A 17,773-nucleotide genomic window follows, 5' to 3' on the forward strand; every position below is an offset into this window, starting at 1 on the left:
AAATAAAATATCATCAACATAAATTTGTACAACTAAGATATCAGTTCCATTTGACTTTAAAAACAAAGTTTTATCAATTTTGCCACGTTTAAAACCATTAGCCAAAAGGAACTTAGATAATCTTTCATACCATGCTCTAGGAGCTTGCTTTAGCCCATAAAGAGCTTTGTCAAGCTTATAGATATGGTTTGGGAACTCTGGATTTTAAAAACCCAGGAGGCTGTTCCACATAGATTTCCTCATTTAAATATCCATTTAAGAAAGCACATTTAACATCCATCTAGTACAGCCTAAATCCCATATAAGCAGTAAAGGCAATAAGTAAACGAATAGCCTCTAACCTGGCTACTGGAGCAAATGTCTCTTCATAGTCTATTCCTTCCTGTTGGTTGAAACCTTGTACAACTAGTCTTTCTTTGTTCCTGACAATAATACCATGTTCATCTAGTTTGTTTCTGAATACCCATTTTAGTCCAATAGACTTCTTATCTTTTGGTCTAGGTTCCAGATGCCAAACTTTATTTCTTTCAAATTCATTTAATTCAGCCTGCATAGGATTAATCCAGTCCGCGTCAGTTAAAGCTTCAACATAATTCTTAGGTTCCATGGAGGAATGCACTGAATGCACAGAAGTTCCTAAGCTAAGATCTGGTATGAGTTCCTTTTGTGATATCACTCATGATTACATCAACTGGATGTGATTTCTGATATTTTCAGGGCCTTGGAGTGAAATCCTTGATTGGATACAATTTTTCTTCATCATTGTTGACTAGTTCTTCTGTAGGAACTTGTTCATGAAACTCAGTTTGAACTTCTTCAGGTGTTTCCACATTCTGGTCTTCATTATGAACATCAGTCTGTTCTTGAAGTGGAGTTCCTGGTGCATTCTCCATCTCAGGTTCAGCGTTTGCTTCAGGATTTGTTACTTCAGCAATTTCAACTTGCTGCTTCTGCTGTGATGCTGGTTCCTCATCTAAATTCTGCTTACGCACAAGTCCAATTTCGAAATCATCATCACAATCATGTACATCAACCAAATGTTCAGTTTCATCAAATATAATATGTACAGACTCCTCAACACACATAGTTCTTTTATTATAGACTCTGTAAGCTTTACTATTCGAGGCATATCCTAGGAATACTGCCTCATCACTACGTTCATCAAATTTACCCAAGTTCCTCTTACCATTATTGTGAACAAAGCATTTACATCCAAAAGATCTAAAGTAGGAAATATTAGGCTTTCTCCCTTTCATAAGTTCATAGGGAGTTTTATTGGTGATGGCCCTAACAGATACTCTGTTAAGTATATAACATGTTGTGTTAACTGCTTCAGCCCAGAAGTTCCTAGGCAACCTGCTTGATATCAGCATTGTCCTTGCCATGTCTTCAAGGCTCCTATTCTTGCGTTCCACCACTCCATTTTGTTGTGGAGTTCTTGGGGCAGAGAAGTTGTGATCTATACCATACTCAGTACAGAATTCATCAAATTTTGAATTCTCGAATTCTGTTCCATGATCTGATCTAAGATGTATCAATTGATTTCCTGTTCTTCTCTATTCTTTCTTTACAAAAGCAACAAACTCATCAAACGTTTCATCCTTACTTACAAGAAAGAAAACCCAAGTGAACCTTGAAAAATCATCAACAATAACCATTACATATTTCTTACCACTTCTACTTTGGATTCTCATTGGACCACAGAGATCCATATGAATGAGTTCCAAAGGTCTTTTGGTACTTACCATCTTTTTGGACTTGAAGGAAATTCGAGTCTGTTTTCCTCTAGCACAAGCTTCACACACTTTGTCATACAGGAACTTAATGCAAGGAAGTCCTTCCAGTAAGTTCTTAGATCTTATTTTATCAAGTAAAGAAAAGCTTGCATGGCCAAACCTTCTGTGCCATAAAAGAGGATCATCCTCAATAACACTAAGACATGTTAAACTTCTGTTAGGAACCTCATTTAGATCCACAATATATGTGTTCCCTTTACGAGTTCCTTCCAAAATAATGTTCCCAGTGTCATTGTGGATGATTCTACACTTATTAGAAGTAAAGCTAACAGAATTAACTTTGTCACAAAACTGTGAAATACTTAACAAATTGTGTTTGAGGCCCTCGACTAAAAATACATTATCAATGGCATGGGAACGTGACCTTCCTATCTTTCCAATAGCAATTATATCACCTTTCATATTATCACCAAAGGTCACTGTTCCACCATAGTAAGCATCCAGTGAGAGAAATCTAGATTTATCTCCAGTCATGTGCTTAGAACAACCACTGTCGAGGTACCTAGTGTTGTTCCCCCTCACTGGAACCTGCAAGAAGAATTAAACGTTAGAGTCAGGAACCCAGGTTTCCTTGGGTTCCTGTGTAACAGGAGTTGATTCATTTTTCTTGATCCAGATTTGTTCTACATGTTTGACATTCTTCTGTGTGCTTTGTTTTTTCTTAGGACACTTAACCTGCTTATGTCATGTATTGCCACAGAAATAACAAACCATGCTACTAGGCAAGTTTACATACTTCTTTTCTTTCTGGAACTTGTTTTTAAAACCTAAACCTTCAGTATTCTTGGTTTGAGCCTTAGTGATCCAATCAGGAACTCTATACTCTATTGGTTGCTTACCTTTCCTAGCTCTCTCAAGTTCCCCCTCAAGACGTGCCTTATCCGTTTTTAAATCTTCCAAATCATGTTTTAATTTTTCAAAATTCGGATAATCAGTAGGTGGAGGAACTTCAGAGTTAGGAGTATCGACACTAAGTTTTAACAAAGACAATTCCACATTCAGGAGTATGTTATCTTGTTTCAGATTCTCTATAGTCTCTTCTAAATTTTTATTATCATCAAACAGACTAAAGAACCTGTATTGAATGTCAAACTTCATGTTATCAACCCATTCACTGTTCTCTTTGTAAGTAACTAAAGCTTTATCACTTTGCTGTTTGGATCTATGTAATTCCTTTAAATCTTCTTGAATTTCCAAAACAGTATTTATTAGATTCTCTTTAGACAGATGTTTTAATTGGTTGTAAGAGAACCATACCTCAGACTCAAGCTCCTTTAGTTTGGCAGCTTCATCAGTTTTTTCCATTAAACATAAATGAGCAGTTTCTTCTAATGGTTGGTCCTCCTCTTCTTCTAAATCTGTATCTCCCCAAGCAGCTAGCATGGCTTTCTTCACATTGTCCTTGGTGAAGTAAGGCTTATAGACTTTTGACTCTTTGGATTGTTCTTTGCCTTTTGTCTTTCCTTTCTCTCCATCCTGTACAGGGCAATCCTTAATGAAGTGATCTTTTGACCCACACCTGAAGCACGTTGTGTTTCTGGAACTTGTGAACTTCTTGTTCCTTTCGAACTTCTTATTATTCATCATCTTTTTAAATTTCCTCACTAGCATAGCCATCTCTTCCTCATCAACTTCCGATTCTTCTGAATCTTGAGCCTTAAGTGCAAGGCTTTTACTTCTGGAACTTTCATTATTGGAACTCAGATGAAGTTCATGTGTCATCAATGATCCAACTAGTTGTTCCATATTAAACTTGGTGAAATCCTTAGCTTCCTGCATAGCAGTAACCTTGGATCTCCAACGTTCATCTTGTGGTAGACTTCTTAGGATCTTTCTTGCCTGTTCATCAATAGGAATATGCCTGCCAAGGGAGTTCAGTTCATTAATAATATCATTGAATCTGGTAAACATCTCTTCTATGGTTTCTTTAGATTGCATTTCAAACCTTTCATACCTAGATATCAATAAATCTATTTTAGAACATTTTACCTCGTTAGTACCTTCATGAGTTACCTGTAGCAAATCCCAAATCTGTTTGGAAGACTTGCATCCCATGATACGGTTATGTTCATGGGGTCCAAGTCCATAATGTAAGTACTTTATTGCTAAAGCATTCAGTTCAAGTTTCTGATAATCTTCTTTGTCATAATCAGAAATAGATTTAGAAACTACCTCTTGTTTGTCATTGGTTGCAGTTATTTCAAAATCACCAGTTTCAATAACACGCCAAACCAGGTAATTTTCCGCCTTGATGAAGATCTCCATCCTGTTCTTCCAGTAGGCATAGAACTTACCATTGAACAAGGTGGACGTTGGCTTGATTACCCTTCTTCAAGTTTCTCCTTGTAATTCATCTATCCAGGAACTTACTCAGCAAAGTTATCTTCTTGCAAGTGAGAACCTTGCTCTGATACCAATTATTAGTTGAGACGAACACTACAAGGGGGGTGAATTGTAGGTGAGTTCCTAGTGACTACTTTTTCAAATATAAAACAGAATAAAATAGGAACTTGCAATGCACACAGGATTTTACGAGGAAACCTTCTAGTGCCCAACTAGAAGTAAAACCTCGACCCTACCTTAGGGATTTCGAACACAAACAATTTCACTATAATAGGGCAAACACCAAGTTACAACCTATTATAATCAAACCTCTACTCACAAGTTCCTGAACGAACTTGCTACAGAATAGGATTCTATTCTACCCAGTCTCAGTCCCACACTCAGACTTTCTCTCGTACTCCCTAAGCACAGATCTTCTCAACTTCTCAACAAAAGCTCTCTCTCTGTATGCAATGATAACAAAAACACTCTCACCCAAATAACCCGAACTTATTACAAGTAAAGACACCTAGTATATGATCGGCAAGCTATGCATGAAACCCGAAACTAATATGACAAGATGATAAGCTTGACAACCTTACACAATTAAAGCTCTGTAAATTCTTCACGCATGAAACTCACAAAAAACCTAAACTCCTTTTTTTCTCTACTATTTATACAAGCATTATTTGTATAGCAAGTAGGTTTTCTTAAAGATAAATAAGTTAAACTTAACTTATCTTTATACACGGTTTTTATGTAAATCATTTAGAAGAAAATCTTTTCCGAAAAATAAAATAGAAAGATTTAGTTAAAAAGCATAATATCTTTTTAACAAACTGATTTTAAGAAATAAACATTTAAAGAAAATCTTTTTCGAATTCTATCTTTTATCTTTTCCGATTTTAATTTATTTGCCAAGCTAACTTGTCACGCTTCTAATAGACTTCATGCATATCCTACTTAACATATTTAACAATGAATCTAGAAGATAAAATCTTTAACTAAATCATTGTTGCGCCGCACTCCTGTACTGGTAGGTTTACTTGGGCTCCACGCTTACTAAGTTCCTCCAAAGATCTTAGCCAGCCATCTTCAAGTTCCTGTAAAGGAACGTTCCTGTTAGGGAACTCAGTTCCTGTGAGGGAACACTTCTTCTGTTTCGAATAACCTTCTTGAATAAAGAACTTCTTCAAGTCTTCTTAGTTTCAGTTACTTCTTTCAACTCCAAGATCAATTTCACCTAAACTAAACAAACACTTGAATAACCTTTATTAAATGAGTTTGTTGTAGTTTAAGTTCCTTATCATCAAAACCTTTAAATATCAACATGTTTGCTTATATGTTTGTTATTGTGCTGCCTGTCATTGTTAACTTTGGGGGACAAATCTCTATGAAACAGTTAAGATCCCCAGTTGAGGTGAGGTGCTGATGAATGACTTTCTCCACGATCGGTGTTGTTGTTTACTGGTCATTGTCTTCAATGTGAGTTTTGATTGTCAGCTTTCATATGGGGGTTTTTATTGGCGGCAATATGTCATGTTGAATAGATGTTTTTTATGCTTGTAGTTGGTCCACACAACAATGGCGTCGCATATGCGCGTTTGTGTTGTGAAAAAACGAGGTTCCACAGTGATCTTGGATGTTCTGAAATCAAATTCGCTCTTGGATTCGTTGGTAGTCCATGGAATTAAAGTGAATTTTTCATACATGTGTATTTTTCTGTACCCCCCCCCCCCCATTTTGATGCATTTCATAATTAATTGTACCATTTGTTTTACAATGCAGATAACAGATGATGAACACCTTGTTCGGGAAATCAATAACAACAATGGTATTACTAATAACGAGTCATGGAATGTCATAATGGCTTCGAACGTTGCGTGTGGTCACTGAATGTAGAATAATAGAGAGCTGAGTCCCTTTTATTTGAATATGCTATTGTTTATTTGGATTGTCTCATGTTTGTATTTTTTCATGTATAAAAAACCTGGTTCTGGGCCTTGACTAGGTCCAATTTCTATTTGGTCAAAATGTTTTTACAAACTGGGTTGATCCACTTCATTTTTTTCCTTATTTGTCCCCATATAAATGGGTTGATCCACTTAATCCTTATAGGCCATATTCATATAAATGGGTTGATCCACTAAGCCATATTTGATCCACTTCATCCTTAGGCCATATTCATATAAATGGGTTGATCCACTTCATCTTTAGGCTCTATTCATATAAATGGGTTGATCCACTTCATCTTTAGGCTCTATTCATATAGGCTCTATTCATATAAATGGGCTTTGTCAAGCCCAATAGTATATGTAGTCCAATTACTAGACATTTACCGATTTACGCATAAATCACATATATAAATGAATCCTTTAATCATTTGTCATATTTAGTCCAATAATAGCATATGAGTTTATTTTGAAAAAAAAAATAATATAAAAAAATTACACATACTTAGCACTGTCAAAAACCGAACCGAACCGGTGAAACCGAACCGATTCAAACCGATCCGAATGAGAACCGAACCGATTAAAAACCGATTTTTTGAAACCGAAAACCGACCCGAACCGCATTTTAGTAAACCCGAAACCGAACCGATCCGAGTAATGTTAAACCGTTTTAGAACCGAACCAAATCTAAACCGAACTGGAAAGGAAACCGAACCGAAAATAAACCGAACCGTTTCTAACCCGAAACCGTTTAAACTGGCATAAAAACCGTTACAAACCGAACCGTTTACAAACCAAACCGTTTACAAACCGAACCGTTTATAAACCGGACCGTTTATAAACCGAACCATTTATAAACCGAACTGTTTATGAACCGAATCCTTATAAATCGAACCGTTTACAAACTACTTACTACTAGGAGTGGTTATTGGGTGGGTCAGTGTGGGTCGATGCAGATCATTTACGAAGTGAGTCGGTTGCAGGTCAAGATGAATATTTAGCGGGACATAAATAATAACCAATAACTCGAGATAAAAAAAGGAACAACATATCAATATGTAATGTGACTAAAACTATTAATACTTGTTCTATGAGATTAAAACATTTTAGCAATGAAGCAACACAATATATATTAAGCATCACTAGTTCACTACAATAAAACATCCATGTCTTCTTAATTAGATGCAAAACTTTCATCTATCACTTCTTTACCAATTTCAAGGACGTCTTCTTCAATATCACAATCATAACCACGTAACCAATTTTGTGTGGTCACCAACGCCTCAACATTCTTAGGCAAAAGCGCACTCCTATACTTGTTTAAAATACGACCACCCATGCTAAAAGAAGACTCTGAGGCTACCGATGTAATAGGAATGGCCAAAACATCCCTAGCCATAACAGCTAATATGGGGTACACACTACTTTGAGATTCCCAATACTAAGAACATCGTACTTCTGCCCTTCATAAATTGGTTGTCGAGGAGTACACAAATAAGAATCAATCTCCATCGATGGCCGATTTGATGTGTCATCCTCCTCATCATCATCATTATCAACATACTAGAAAAGTTCAAACAAAATGCTTTTATTAAATAATAAAATTAAAACATAAAATTATTAATTTTGTAAACCACAATAATCAGAAATTGATTACCTTGAATATATCATCATCCAAGTGACTATTTGAATTTTCGATAACAGCTGGGATGGAGGGTGGAGCATTTGTACTTGATGTAAAACCGGAAGACAAAGAAGAATAAAAGTTATACAACTCCAAAAGAGCATCTTTAATCACCTTCGCCTTTTCAACACATGCCTCATCAACATAAAGCACTTTTAACATCTTCATCACTCGAACAAGCTTATAACGAGGATCAAGAACAATAGCAATTGATAGGATCAAACTATATTCATCCCAATAGCCCTCAAACTTTTCAAGCATAACTTTTGCCATGGGTGCAAGTTTAGGATCTATATAGGTTTTACTTATTGTGTGCTCAATTTTTAAAACACTAGCAAAATACAAATTTGCAGTAGGATATTCTGAACCAGAAAATAACACAGTGATTTCATGAAATGGCTTTAGGAAATTACATATTTTAGTAAGGGTATCCCATTCATCATTCGAAAGTTTGAATTCATAACCTATAAACCTATCAATAACCAATTTCAAGGCTTCCTTTGCTTCCAAAGCTTTTCGAATCATCGTATATGTGGCATTCCAACGAGTCACAACATCAAGACGTAACTTTCCATTAAACACACAGTTAACCTCATGAAGAGCATGCTCAAATTGAGTGAGTCTAGAATCTGAAGAATCAACATATTTACAAACCTCACGCAATTTTTGAACACTACTATCAACTTCTTTTAAACCTCTTTGAACAATAATGTTCAAGACATGAGCTGAACATCGAATATGAAAAAATTTACCATTACAAGGAAGAGGAGAAGTCAACATTAAATCTTTCTTCAAAAGGTTAACCATAACATCCATGGATCGAGCATTATCAACAGTCATTGCAAAAGCTTTACCCTGAAGGTTCCACTCCCCAATAAGTTTTAACACAAATTTTTCTACCTCAACACCAGTATGAGGAGGACCACAATATCTAAAATTCAGAATTTTAGACCTAAGACACCAATTTTTATCAACATAATGTGCCGTTAAATTAAGATAACCTCGATTAGTACATGCTGTCCACAAGTCACAAGTGAAGCTAACTCTACCTTCAATTCCCGAAAAAGATTGCAACAACAAAGACTTAAACTTATCATGCTCATCAATACAATGTTTCAAAATAGTGTTTCTACACACATGATTCACGTTGGGGTTCAAATTCGTAAAAACTTCCCTAAGGCCATGATGCTCCACGATACTTAAAGGATAGGAATGCAAAACTATAGCTCTAGCAAGCAATTGTAAATGACGTGTTTGATTAAACAGGAGCTCAACACCACTTTCATGATTTCCAGGATGGTGTGGATTTTTATTCATGCATGTCTTAGTATGAGCTTTACAAGTTGAAGTACCAGCATTACCTGGAGTTTTATATTCATTACCGCAAACATTGCATCGAGCATATTTTATCGGAGCAAGACCAACCATCTTATCAAAAAAGGTGTAATACCTCCAAACATCTGATGTTCGTCCACGCTTACTACCACTAGTGGTACGTTGAGTACAATCTTGATTCTGAACAGTAGAATCTTGATTCTTTACAGTAGAATCCTCATCAAAACCAATAAACTCTTGCTCCATTGCTGAAAAAACAAAAACACAACAGTATAAATCAAGTGAAAAAAAAAGGCAAATTAAGGGCAAATAAAAAAAAAAATAGGCAAATTAACACAGCAGCTCCGGACCTGCTTGCTTCAAGCAAAGCACACCAGCAACCTAGCCCAGCAACAGACAGACAACACAGCCCAGCTAACACAAGACGACAGCAAAACCACAGCTGCAATACCCTAGAAAACCAGCAGCAACCAACCCCAGCACCCAGCCTGCAGCAGAGACATCAACTAGGACAACACAAACCATGGCCAGAAAGACTCTGCTCTGAACAGGGCAGAAAACACCCAGCAGATCCTACAATCTAGCCTTGTACATCTAGCAGATCTGGCCAAACATTAGAACAGCAGCAGCACAGGACAGACCTTAGCTAGTACTACATGCTCTAAGATGAGGTAGTCCATCTACAATTCAGTCCTAAAATATACTAAACACTATTAGACAACTCTTATCTGAATGCACTTGCACTTTTGCAACAAAACAAACCCAAACTTAAATAAAAAAATCCTGCTAGCATTCAGCATTAACCCACATAAACAGAAACACTAATGAGAGAACAATGCAGCTGATAGAACAAAGGATAGCATTCAGTATATTTGAAGACTAATAGAGCATTATAGACAAAGCCATACATTTTAAATGCTCAACAAACAACAAACAGTCACAAAGGCAGACCAGCAACAACACAGCAGCCTGAAAAAAACCAAGCACAATTAATAACACGAAAAGAAACCACGAGCATGAATAAGGTAACCAAATCAACTCAATTGTTGCTCATGGTACTACAACCACAACCCTGATCAGAACTGAGCATAGCCAAAGCTGGTAAGGCCAGAACACCTCACAAATAGATATAACAAAAAATGAACAACAAGAACAATAAAATTAAAAAATCAGAAATTAAATGAACAACAAGAACAATAAAATTAAAAATTACATGAACAACATCAAAAAATCAGAAATTATATGAACAAATCAGAAATTATATGAAATTATATGAACAAATCAGAAGTAAAAATCAAAAAATAAAGACATGCAAATCCTGCAAACAACGAATCATCAACATAAAACCGAAATGAAAACAAAAAAATTAACATAAAATTACCTTTGAGCAGTGACGGCTTGAAGGAGAGGAAGATTTGAAGATGGAGAACTGGAGAATGAAAAAAAAAACGAGAATGGAGAGATCGAAAAAAAAATCGAAAAAAACGAAACGAAAACAAAAACAATTAACTAAAATTTACCTTTGAGCTATTGAAGGCTAAGAGTTCAGAGCTTGAGAGTTGAGAACTTGAGAGTGAGTGAGGATTCAACGCTTCGATTTGAGGATGAAGAAGAAGAACGGTGAATGCTGTGGAATGAAGAGGATGAATGAAGAACCTAATTGCCTTTCAGTCTTTCATAGTTTCACGTTTCACTTTTTTTTTTTTTTTTCTCTTTTGCATAATATATGAACCACATGTTTATTTAATTATTAAAGAATCAAAATATCTAAATTCTAAATCTAAAATGTGTTTTTCCTTTTGGTTTTTGGAGGGAAATTTCCCACCATATTTTGTTGAAATTGTCAACCAAAAAAATGAAATTAATTTTCCACTTTGTAAAAATCAAAATTTTTAATTTTATTTTAATAACATTAAACAAACTTTTATACAATTAATTAATTACATGACTTAAAAAAAAAACTAATTACATTTCTCGGATCCCGATAAAACGATATTCACCTTCATAATATCAGCTTTTATAATTTTTTTTAACACACACATTAAAATATTAAGTTCTTTAAATTATAAAATGTGAATCGGTTAGCGTGTAATTTCTAGGCGTTGCGATTAATAAAAAATCGAAAATTGTTCAATAAATAATGATGTCATATCTTAGAGAGTTAGAAGTACTACGAATTTGTTATATGGTTATATTTATATCAGTTTAGCTGTACCTATAAGCAATACACTTGTAATCGTGTAAACTTATAAATGATATAGTTGACTAGTAGATTAGTACATAAATACAAATTACTTAATTAGATATGAGTTATGTCTACATGAGTGATTGACTAATATGACTATATGAGCAATTGTCAATTTAGCATAGCTGCATAACAGATTAGCAGCGTACTAGACTATCATACTCGGTAATATACTAATACCATTTCAGTATTTGATCTACTAGACTCAAGTTAAAAGTTACTCTTTCTGATTAACTTGTTAGTCTAATTAAGTAATTACTAATTACTAATTAGTGACTTAAGCCTTAAGGGTAAACCAGTAAAGGATATACAAAAATATAATAATCTTATGTTTCTCATCCCTTTATACTAATAATATCTAACTATGAGAATATGAGATGGTTATATGTTATGTATCTGTATAATCGATTGAAGGAATCAACATTACCTTCTTCTTCATTAATGTTTTCTTTCATTATACAAATCAAACTACTCTGTAATATCTTCATGTATAACTTTATGCAAATATATAATGATAAACGAGTCTTAATTATCAGTCTTGTTGACTAATTAAGTATCGAATACCAAATTGCAAATTTCGATGTCACAACAACTCATCAAATCATGATTATGACACTATTAACTAAATGATCAAATCAGAAGCAGATAATAATCTGATAGTAAAACAATAATACATTAATGCACTAAACTTTTATAATCTACTTCATAATAAACTAGTAAGATCAGTATAGCTAAACTTAAATCATAACATGATATGTATTTATAAAATTAATGAGAATTTGCATATAATATGATGCCTCAATATGAAGTGATGAAGTCTCGGCTTGATATAAAACTTGTTAACTGGCAAAAAGTTAGAAAGTAGTACAAAATTTTTTGAAATCAAAAACAGACTCGAACCGTAATTTAGTAAATCTGAAATAAAACCGATCTAAATAATGTTAAATCGTAGAAGAACCAAACCCGTGAACGAACCGAACCAGTTATAACCGAACTAAAATAAAACTAAACCAAAAAACAACCGAACCGTTTCCAACCTGAAACTGTTTGAACCGGGATAATAACCATTTACACCGAACCGTTAACAAACCGCAACCCGTCTGCACCGAACCTTTTACTACCTGGAATTTTTACAACCCACACCGTTTACAAACCGAACCGAATTTAAACCGGGTTAAAAACCATTTACACCGAACCGTTAACAAACCGCAACCCGTCTGCACCGAACCATTTACAACCCGAACCAAATTTAAACCGGGTTAAAAACCGTTTACACCGAACCGTTAACAAACCGCAACCCGTTTGCACCGAACCGTTTACTACCCAGACCGTTTACAACCCGGACCGTTTACAACCCGAACCGAATTTAAACCGGGTTAAAAACCGTTTACACCGAACCGTTAACAAACCGCAACCCGTTTGCACCGAATCGTTTACTAACCGAACCGTTTATAACCCGAACCGAATTTAAACCGTTCAAGAATAAACCGAAACCGAACCGAACCGATAATTATTTAAACCGAACCGAAATCGACCCGTAAGACATTTGAACCGATTTCAAACCGACCCGATTTCAAACCGAACCGATTTCAAACCGAACCGAAACCGAACTGTCAAACCGTTTTGACAGTGCTACACATACTACATAATAATGATAAGGTAAGGTAACACATTTTCATAAGCTACATAGATAATGAGAGAGCCTAAGCAAAATAGATAATGAGAAGCTAACAACCCAAGCAAAGCAAAATAGATAATGAGAAGCTAAACAGATAAATACTTATTGATAAGCTAACACGGTTGAAGTAATATGAAATTACTGTGGTAGAAGTTCCCAAATGTATGTCTTGGTTGCTGAACACTTCAAATTGTAGTACACGTCCTTTGTAAATGTGATTATAAGACAACCACCTTGAAACCAAAAATACCGTATGTGTGTATCCCTTGTAGGAGTAATCGTGCCATGTGTACCAAAACTCCTGTCTCAGTTAACACTATCACATCTGGCATGTTTAGTTCGATTGCTGACTTGATTGATGGCAAAAACGATTCCTGAGCCATGTCCCTGCAATTCCATAGCATGAATCTTGTTGTTTCCAAATCCCTTAGCTTCTCATTGCTCTCGGTGACCAAAACCTTTACCAATGCAATCCTCCCATCTAGATTGTGTGTTGAATTTGCAGAAAATTATATAGTTAACCCAGTAGCATACAAAGGGGATTTCACATTGAACAATTTGAAATCATTTCTGTAGCTTTGCAGCTTGATTGAATGCTCCCCCTTTGACAGCCAACACACCTCTTTAACAGCTGGAATTTCTGAGCAAGGATCTATGGCAACCCTAATTGTTGGGGGTAAAACACATTCACACCCAGGCCCCTTAACACCACCAAACTTTGAGAGGAACCACTATATGAAGACCTTAAAGACCTTTAGATGTAATGCCAGGTCTGAAAGGTCCGGTAAGTCCGCTGGTGTAGCGTAGTTCCTTGGCGTAATCCGCACCAGGTCTCCCTCGAGCCTTTCTCCGGTTGCCACCCAAGCCGCTGCTTCCACTGAATCAATCAATTTCAAAGTCACCATATTGTTATCCTTCAATTTCGGATCCTGAATTAACCCCAACACACCCTTGTTCATTGGGTTTTGATTTGTTGTTCGTGGTATTTGGTTTTTAAGCAAACTAAAAGTGGATGTGTTTATTATAATTGAAGGCTTTTTGTCAATTTTTTTTGTGAATTTTCGAAATCTCTGATCTAGACATTGGTTTTACGAGAGACACGGCCGGGAATATTTAAATTTTTTTTCACCATGTTGGTGTGGACTTGAAGTTCTTTGTGTTTTGTGGATGGATATGGCATTGCTTATAAATAGAGTCATTGTTTTGATGTTTAGCGGTAAATTGATTACAATATCCCGCCAAAATGAAACAAGCTGATGAACCGCCAATAGTTGCCGCCCAAATGTTTTGAAGGTGGATTCCACTTAACTAAATTTGTTCTATAATCTAAATTTTGCTTCTCATCTAAGCTACACGACATATTAGAATAAAAAAAAATAACCTACCATTTCTAATTTCTATTGTATACTTATGTTGCTATGAAGTAATAGTAAAGAACATTTATATACACGATTAATATTATGTGTTACGATCTAGTTGTATCTAGAGATTTGGAGTGATATAAAAAAAATATTTAAAAAACTTAGTATAATTACTTTTAATTGAGTAGATGTGAAGTGATATTTTAAAATAATTTTTAATTTTTTTTTTAAAAAAACCCCAAAAATATTACAAAAAAAGTCAAACGTTTTCCATTGGTACTCAAACTTTTGGCCCAAGTTTGTAGGATATAATTTACGAGGGTAGGATAAGGAAAATCGCTACCCTCATCGTAGTGCCAGCCACTTGTAAGGGATTCAACTCCGATCCGGAAAGGCTCAAACCTTGCATTAGTGCTAATTTTTTTTACCTCTGCATATGTGTGAATTTAATACATAAATGTACTATACCAAGAACTGTACAGGTAACTACCAAAGTACCAAGGTCTGTCCATTAAGCAGATGTATCAATGTTTCATATATAAAATGCCATCTAAAAGACAGATTACAAAACACAAACTGCAAGAGATCATGTCTCAAAAATTCACAAACCAAAGCATCCAACCAAGCCGTAATACTTTATATTTAGTTAGCGATTATCTTTGAACCATGTCCTAATATACACAAACAAAAGGAAATTATCTATTGAGTCATTAGCTTAGAATTAAACAATCTTGTTAATCATGTGAAGGTAATGCTTAAAATTGGGGGCTCCACACATTCCAACTCAACCACAGCCTTTTCGCCGAGTTCAATCCCCTCACCCGCAAGCATTTCCGATACTCCTTTCTTGACGTTGCAAGTTACAATGTTCTTGTGCTGGTCAAACTTAATGCGCATTGTTGCTTTCCACCACCGACTAACATACAATTCTATTGGAGTCTCGTCTCTAAGACCTTGGAAATGTGCACGGGCGAATGGTAACGGAATGTTCTGAATTGCAACAAAAACATTAGTATTATAAAGGATGCGATAAACACTAAACACTAAGAAACAATGAGAAATCAAGAAGAATATTATCATTTCAACATCAGAAGTTCGTTATGAAAGGGTAAAAACTCACGATTCTGGGCTTGTTAATATAACCCTTGGAAAATGTGAATTCCAAATAGGGTGGTTTAAAATGAGCCTCCATTTCCACATACTCTGATGAGTCGACGTCACCCATTGACCCATCATTCTCTATGATGAAATGAGGGTCAAAAACTGTAATTTCCTTCTCGGCACGCCAAATCCTAACCCGATAAAGCATTCCACACCACACTAATTACAAAGAATGGGTTAAATAAATTTGTTTTATTAAATATCCTTTTTTATTGCAAAAACATGCAACAATGAATGGATAAGATTGGGTCCCATATAATATCCGATAGAACCATACAATATCTGATATGGATAACATTTTTAGGTTATCTTTGAACCATTATATAAAGGACATATACATGTTTACTAAGTTGTTCAATTTATAAAATATAAAATTCTCTACCATGAATCAAAAATGTATAACAAATTGCCGACCAATCGATGTAATGTTGGACGGTGGCAACCGTACAGGTGAAGTCACAGAAATTTATGGAGAAAGTGGGGTTGGGAAAACACAAATTTGTATGCAGTTGGCCATCAATTGCATGATGGATCCTGGAGCTGGTGGCCTATACAGCTCATCGATTTACATACAAGCTTCTCCAACATTTCCTGCGAGAGACTACACCAGCTTAGCAGGTACCTATTTCGTTCAAACTTAATCGATGAGGATCCTCTAGGCTTAGTTCAAGTAAAAAGTGTAGATGATCCGGAGCAAATCTTTTTGGCCCTAAATCAAGTTGAGGCCATGATTTTGAATTCTGCCGAGGGTTGTAGACACACTAGAGTAGTCGTTCTGGACTCCATAGCATACTTGTTTAGACACGCGCACGACAACACACCTAGGGGGTTTTTAAATTGCACGCGCGAGTTAATGGTTGTGGCTAGGAAAATGAAACAAATAGCCAGATCATATAACTTAGCCTTTCTTGTGGTGAACGAGGTTGCTGATGTCTTTCACACAGATCAATTTGTCCATGGGAGGTTTCGCACATACACTTCAGGCAGGGAGGTCAAGGCAGATCTCGGTGCAACATGGGAGGAAATGATGCCAAACAAGATGTTTTTATCAAAAAAATTCGTTGAGGTTGAAGGAACAACTACGTGGTACCGGGAATGAACGATTGTCAAAAGTACAAGTACCACCCTACAAGTTCGGTCTTGTAGTTTCCGTATCACAGACGCTGGGTTGGAACCTGACAATTAGGATGTCTCATTCCCATTTCCACCCTATATTTCCCAAATTCCCAATCCCATTTGCCAAACGCCCTTAGACCACTATCAGCAGTGAGGGAAAAAAAAACTCTTCAATCTCTCTCTACCCATTTTCTCACTCCTCCAACCGAATTTCCCTCATCAAATGATTTTTTCACCACACCAATGAGGAAAAAAAAAAACTCCTCAATCTCTCTCTACCCACTTTCTCACTCCTCCACTATACCCCACCATAATACACATCATTTTTTTATTTTATCTTTATTTTGAAATATTGTTTATACTACATAATTAATTTTCCAATACAATTAAAATATGTAAAAATAATTTATTTTTTAATTACGTTTAAAAATAATTTAATAAAAATATGTAAAAATAATTTTTTTTTGTAAGAAATAATTATAATAATAAGAAGAAGAAGAAATTGAGAGAATATGTTAATTTCTCTAATTTATGAGATTTTTTTAAATTATATCAAAATATATCAAAATGCATGTTTATTTATAGAGAAAAAAAATTTATGACCGTTGGTGTATTTTTTTTTTTTAAAAATATTTACAAAATATAACCATTGTAAAAAAAGGTACAAAAATTCTGATTGGCTGAAGCACTGACACGTGTCACCCTCCCATTGGCTGGGCTGACGCGCGTCAGTGCCAGCCATTTAATTTTTTTTTTTTGCTTCGTGTATTGTTCATTGCTACCAGAAAAAAAAAAGAAAATGTATTGCTTGTGGGCCCCACGCGTGCACTGTTCATTTAGAAAAACCCTCAACTCTTGAGGGTTTTTTTTTTTCCCTCACGGTTGAGGGTTTTTTCCCTCACTGCCGTGGTGCTCGGTTTTTTTTTTTTACACCCTTATTTTTACTTGTGAGGGTTTTTTTCCTCACTGCTGATAGTGCTCTTATAATGTAACAAAAACATGGTTAAAATAAATTTTTGTCATGTAAACTTCAAATATTATATATTACTTTATTATGATATTATCTTTTGTATAAAGGACAATTTTTCTAATCAAAGTAAAGCATTTGTGGAATATACGATAT

At 35.3% G+C, this 17,773-nt stretch overlaps 2 protein-coding genes across 2 annotated transcripts; both read right to left on the reverse strand.

Moving 5' to 3' along the window:
• Nucleotides 1–713: 713 nt before the first annotated feature.
• On the reverse strand, nt 714–4,061 carry LOC110724067. Its single transcript, XM_021903465.1, has 4 exons — nt 2,636–4,061; nt 2,319–2,324; nt 1,746–2,215; nt 714–1,556 (listed from the first exon to the last, which is right to left on the reverse strand). Exons 1-4 carry the CDS (start codon nt 4,059–4,061, stop codon nt 714–716), a joined length of 2,745 nt encoding a protein of 914 aa, XP_021759157.1.
• A 10,825-nt stretch (nt 4,062–14,886) lies between these two features.
• Nucleotides 14,887–15,681, reverse strand: LOC110724020. The gene is made up of 2 exons (XM_021903425.1): nt 15,494–15,681; nt 14,887–15,363 (listed from the first exon to the last, which is right to left on the reverse strand). The coding sequence occupies exons 1-2, from the start codon at nt 15,596–15,598 to the stop codon at nt 15,112–15,114; spliced, it is 357 nt and encodes a 118-aa protein (XP_021759117.1). The 5' UTR covers nt 15,599–15,681; the 3' UTR covers nt 14,887–15,111.
• Between the last annotated feature and the right edge of the window lie 2,092 nt (nt 15,682–17,773).

Source organism: Chenopodium quinoa, unplaced genomic scaffold (assembly GCF_001683475.1).
Source record: "Chenopodium quinoa cultivar QQ74 unplaced genomic scaffold, ASM168347v1, whole genome shotgun sequence".
Taxonomy (NCBI): domain Eukaryota; kingdom Viridiplantae; phylum Streptophyta; class Magnoliopsida; order Caryophyllales; family Amaranthaceae; genus Chenopodium; species Chenopodium quinoa.

Excerpts from the sequence above, each read along its gene's own strand:
- LOC110724020 (XM_021903425.1), bottom strand. The coding sequence starts at position 15,598 with ATGGGTGACGTCGACTCATCAGAGTATGTGGAAATGGAGGCTCATTTT. Across the intron at positions 15,364-15,493 it reads ATATTAACAAGCCCAGAATC|AACATTCCGTTACCATTCGC; the intron begins GTGAGTTTTTAC and ends GTTGCAATTCAG.
- LOC110724067 (XM_021903465.1), bottom strand. The coding sequence starts at position 4,061 with ATGGAGATCTTCATCAAGGCGGAAAATTACCTGGTTTGGCGTGTTATT. Across the intron at positions 1,557-1,745 it reads CCTTCAAGTCCAAAAAGATG|AGAAGAACAGGAAATCAATT; the intron begins GTAAGTACCAAA and ends AAGAAAGAATAG.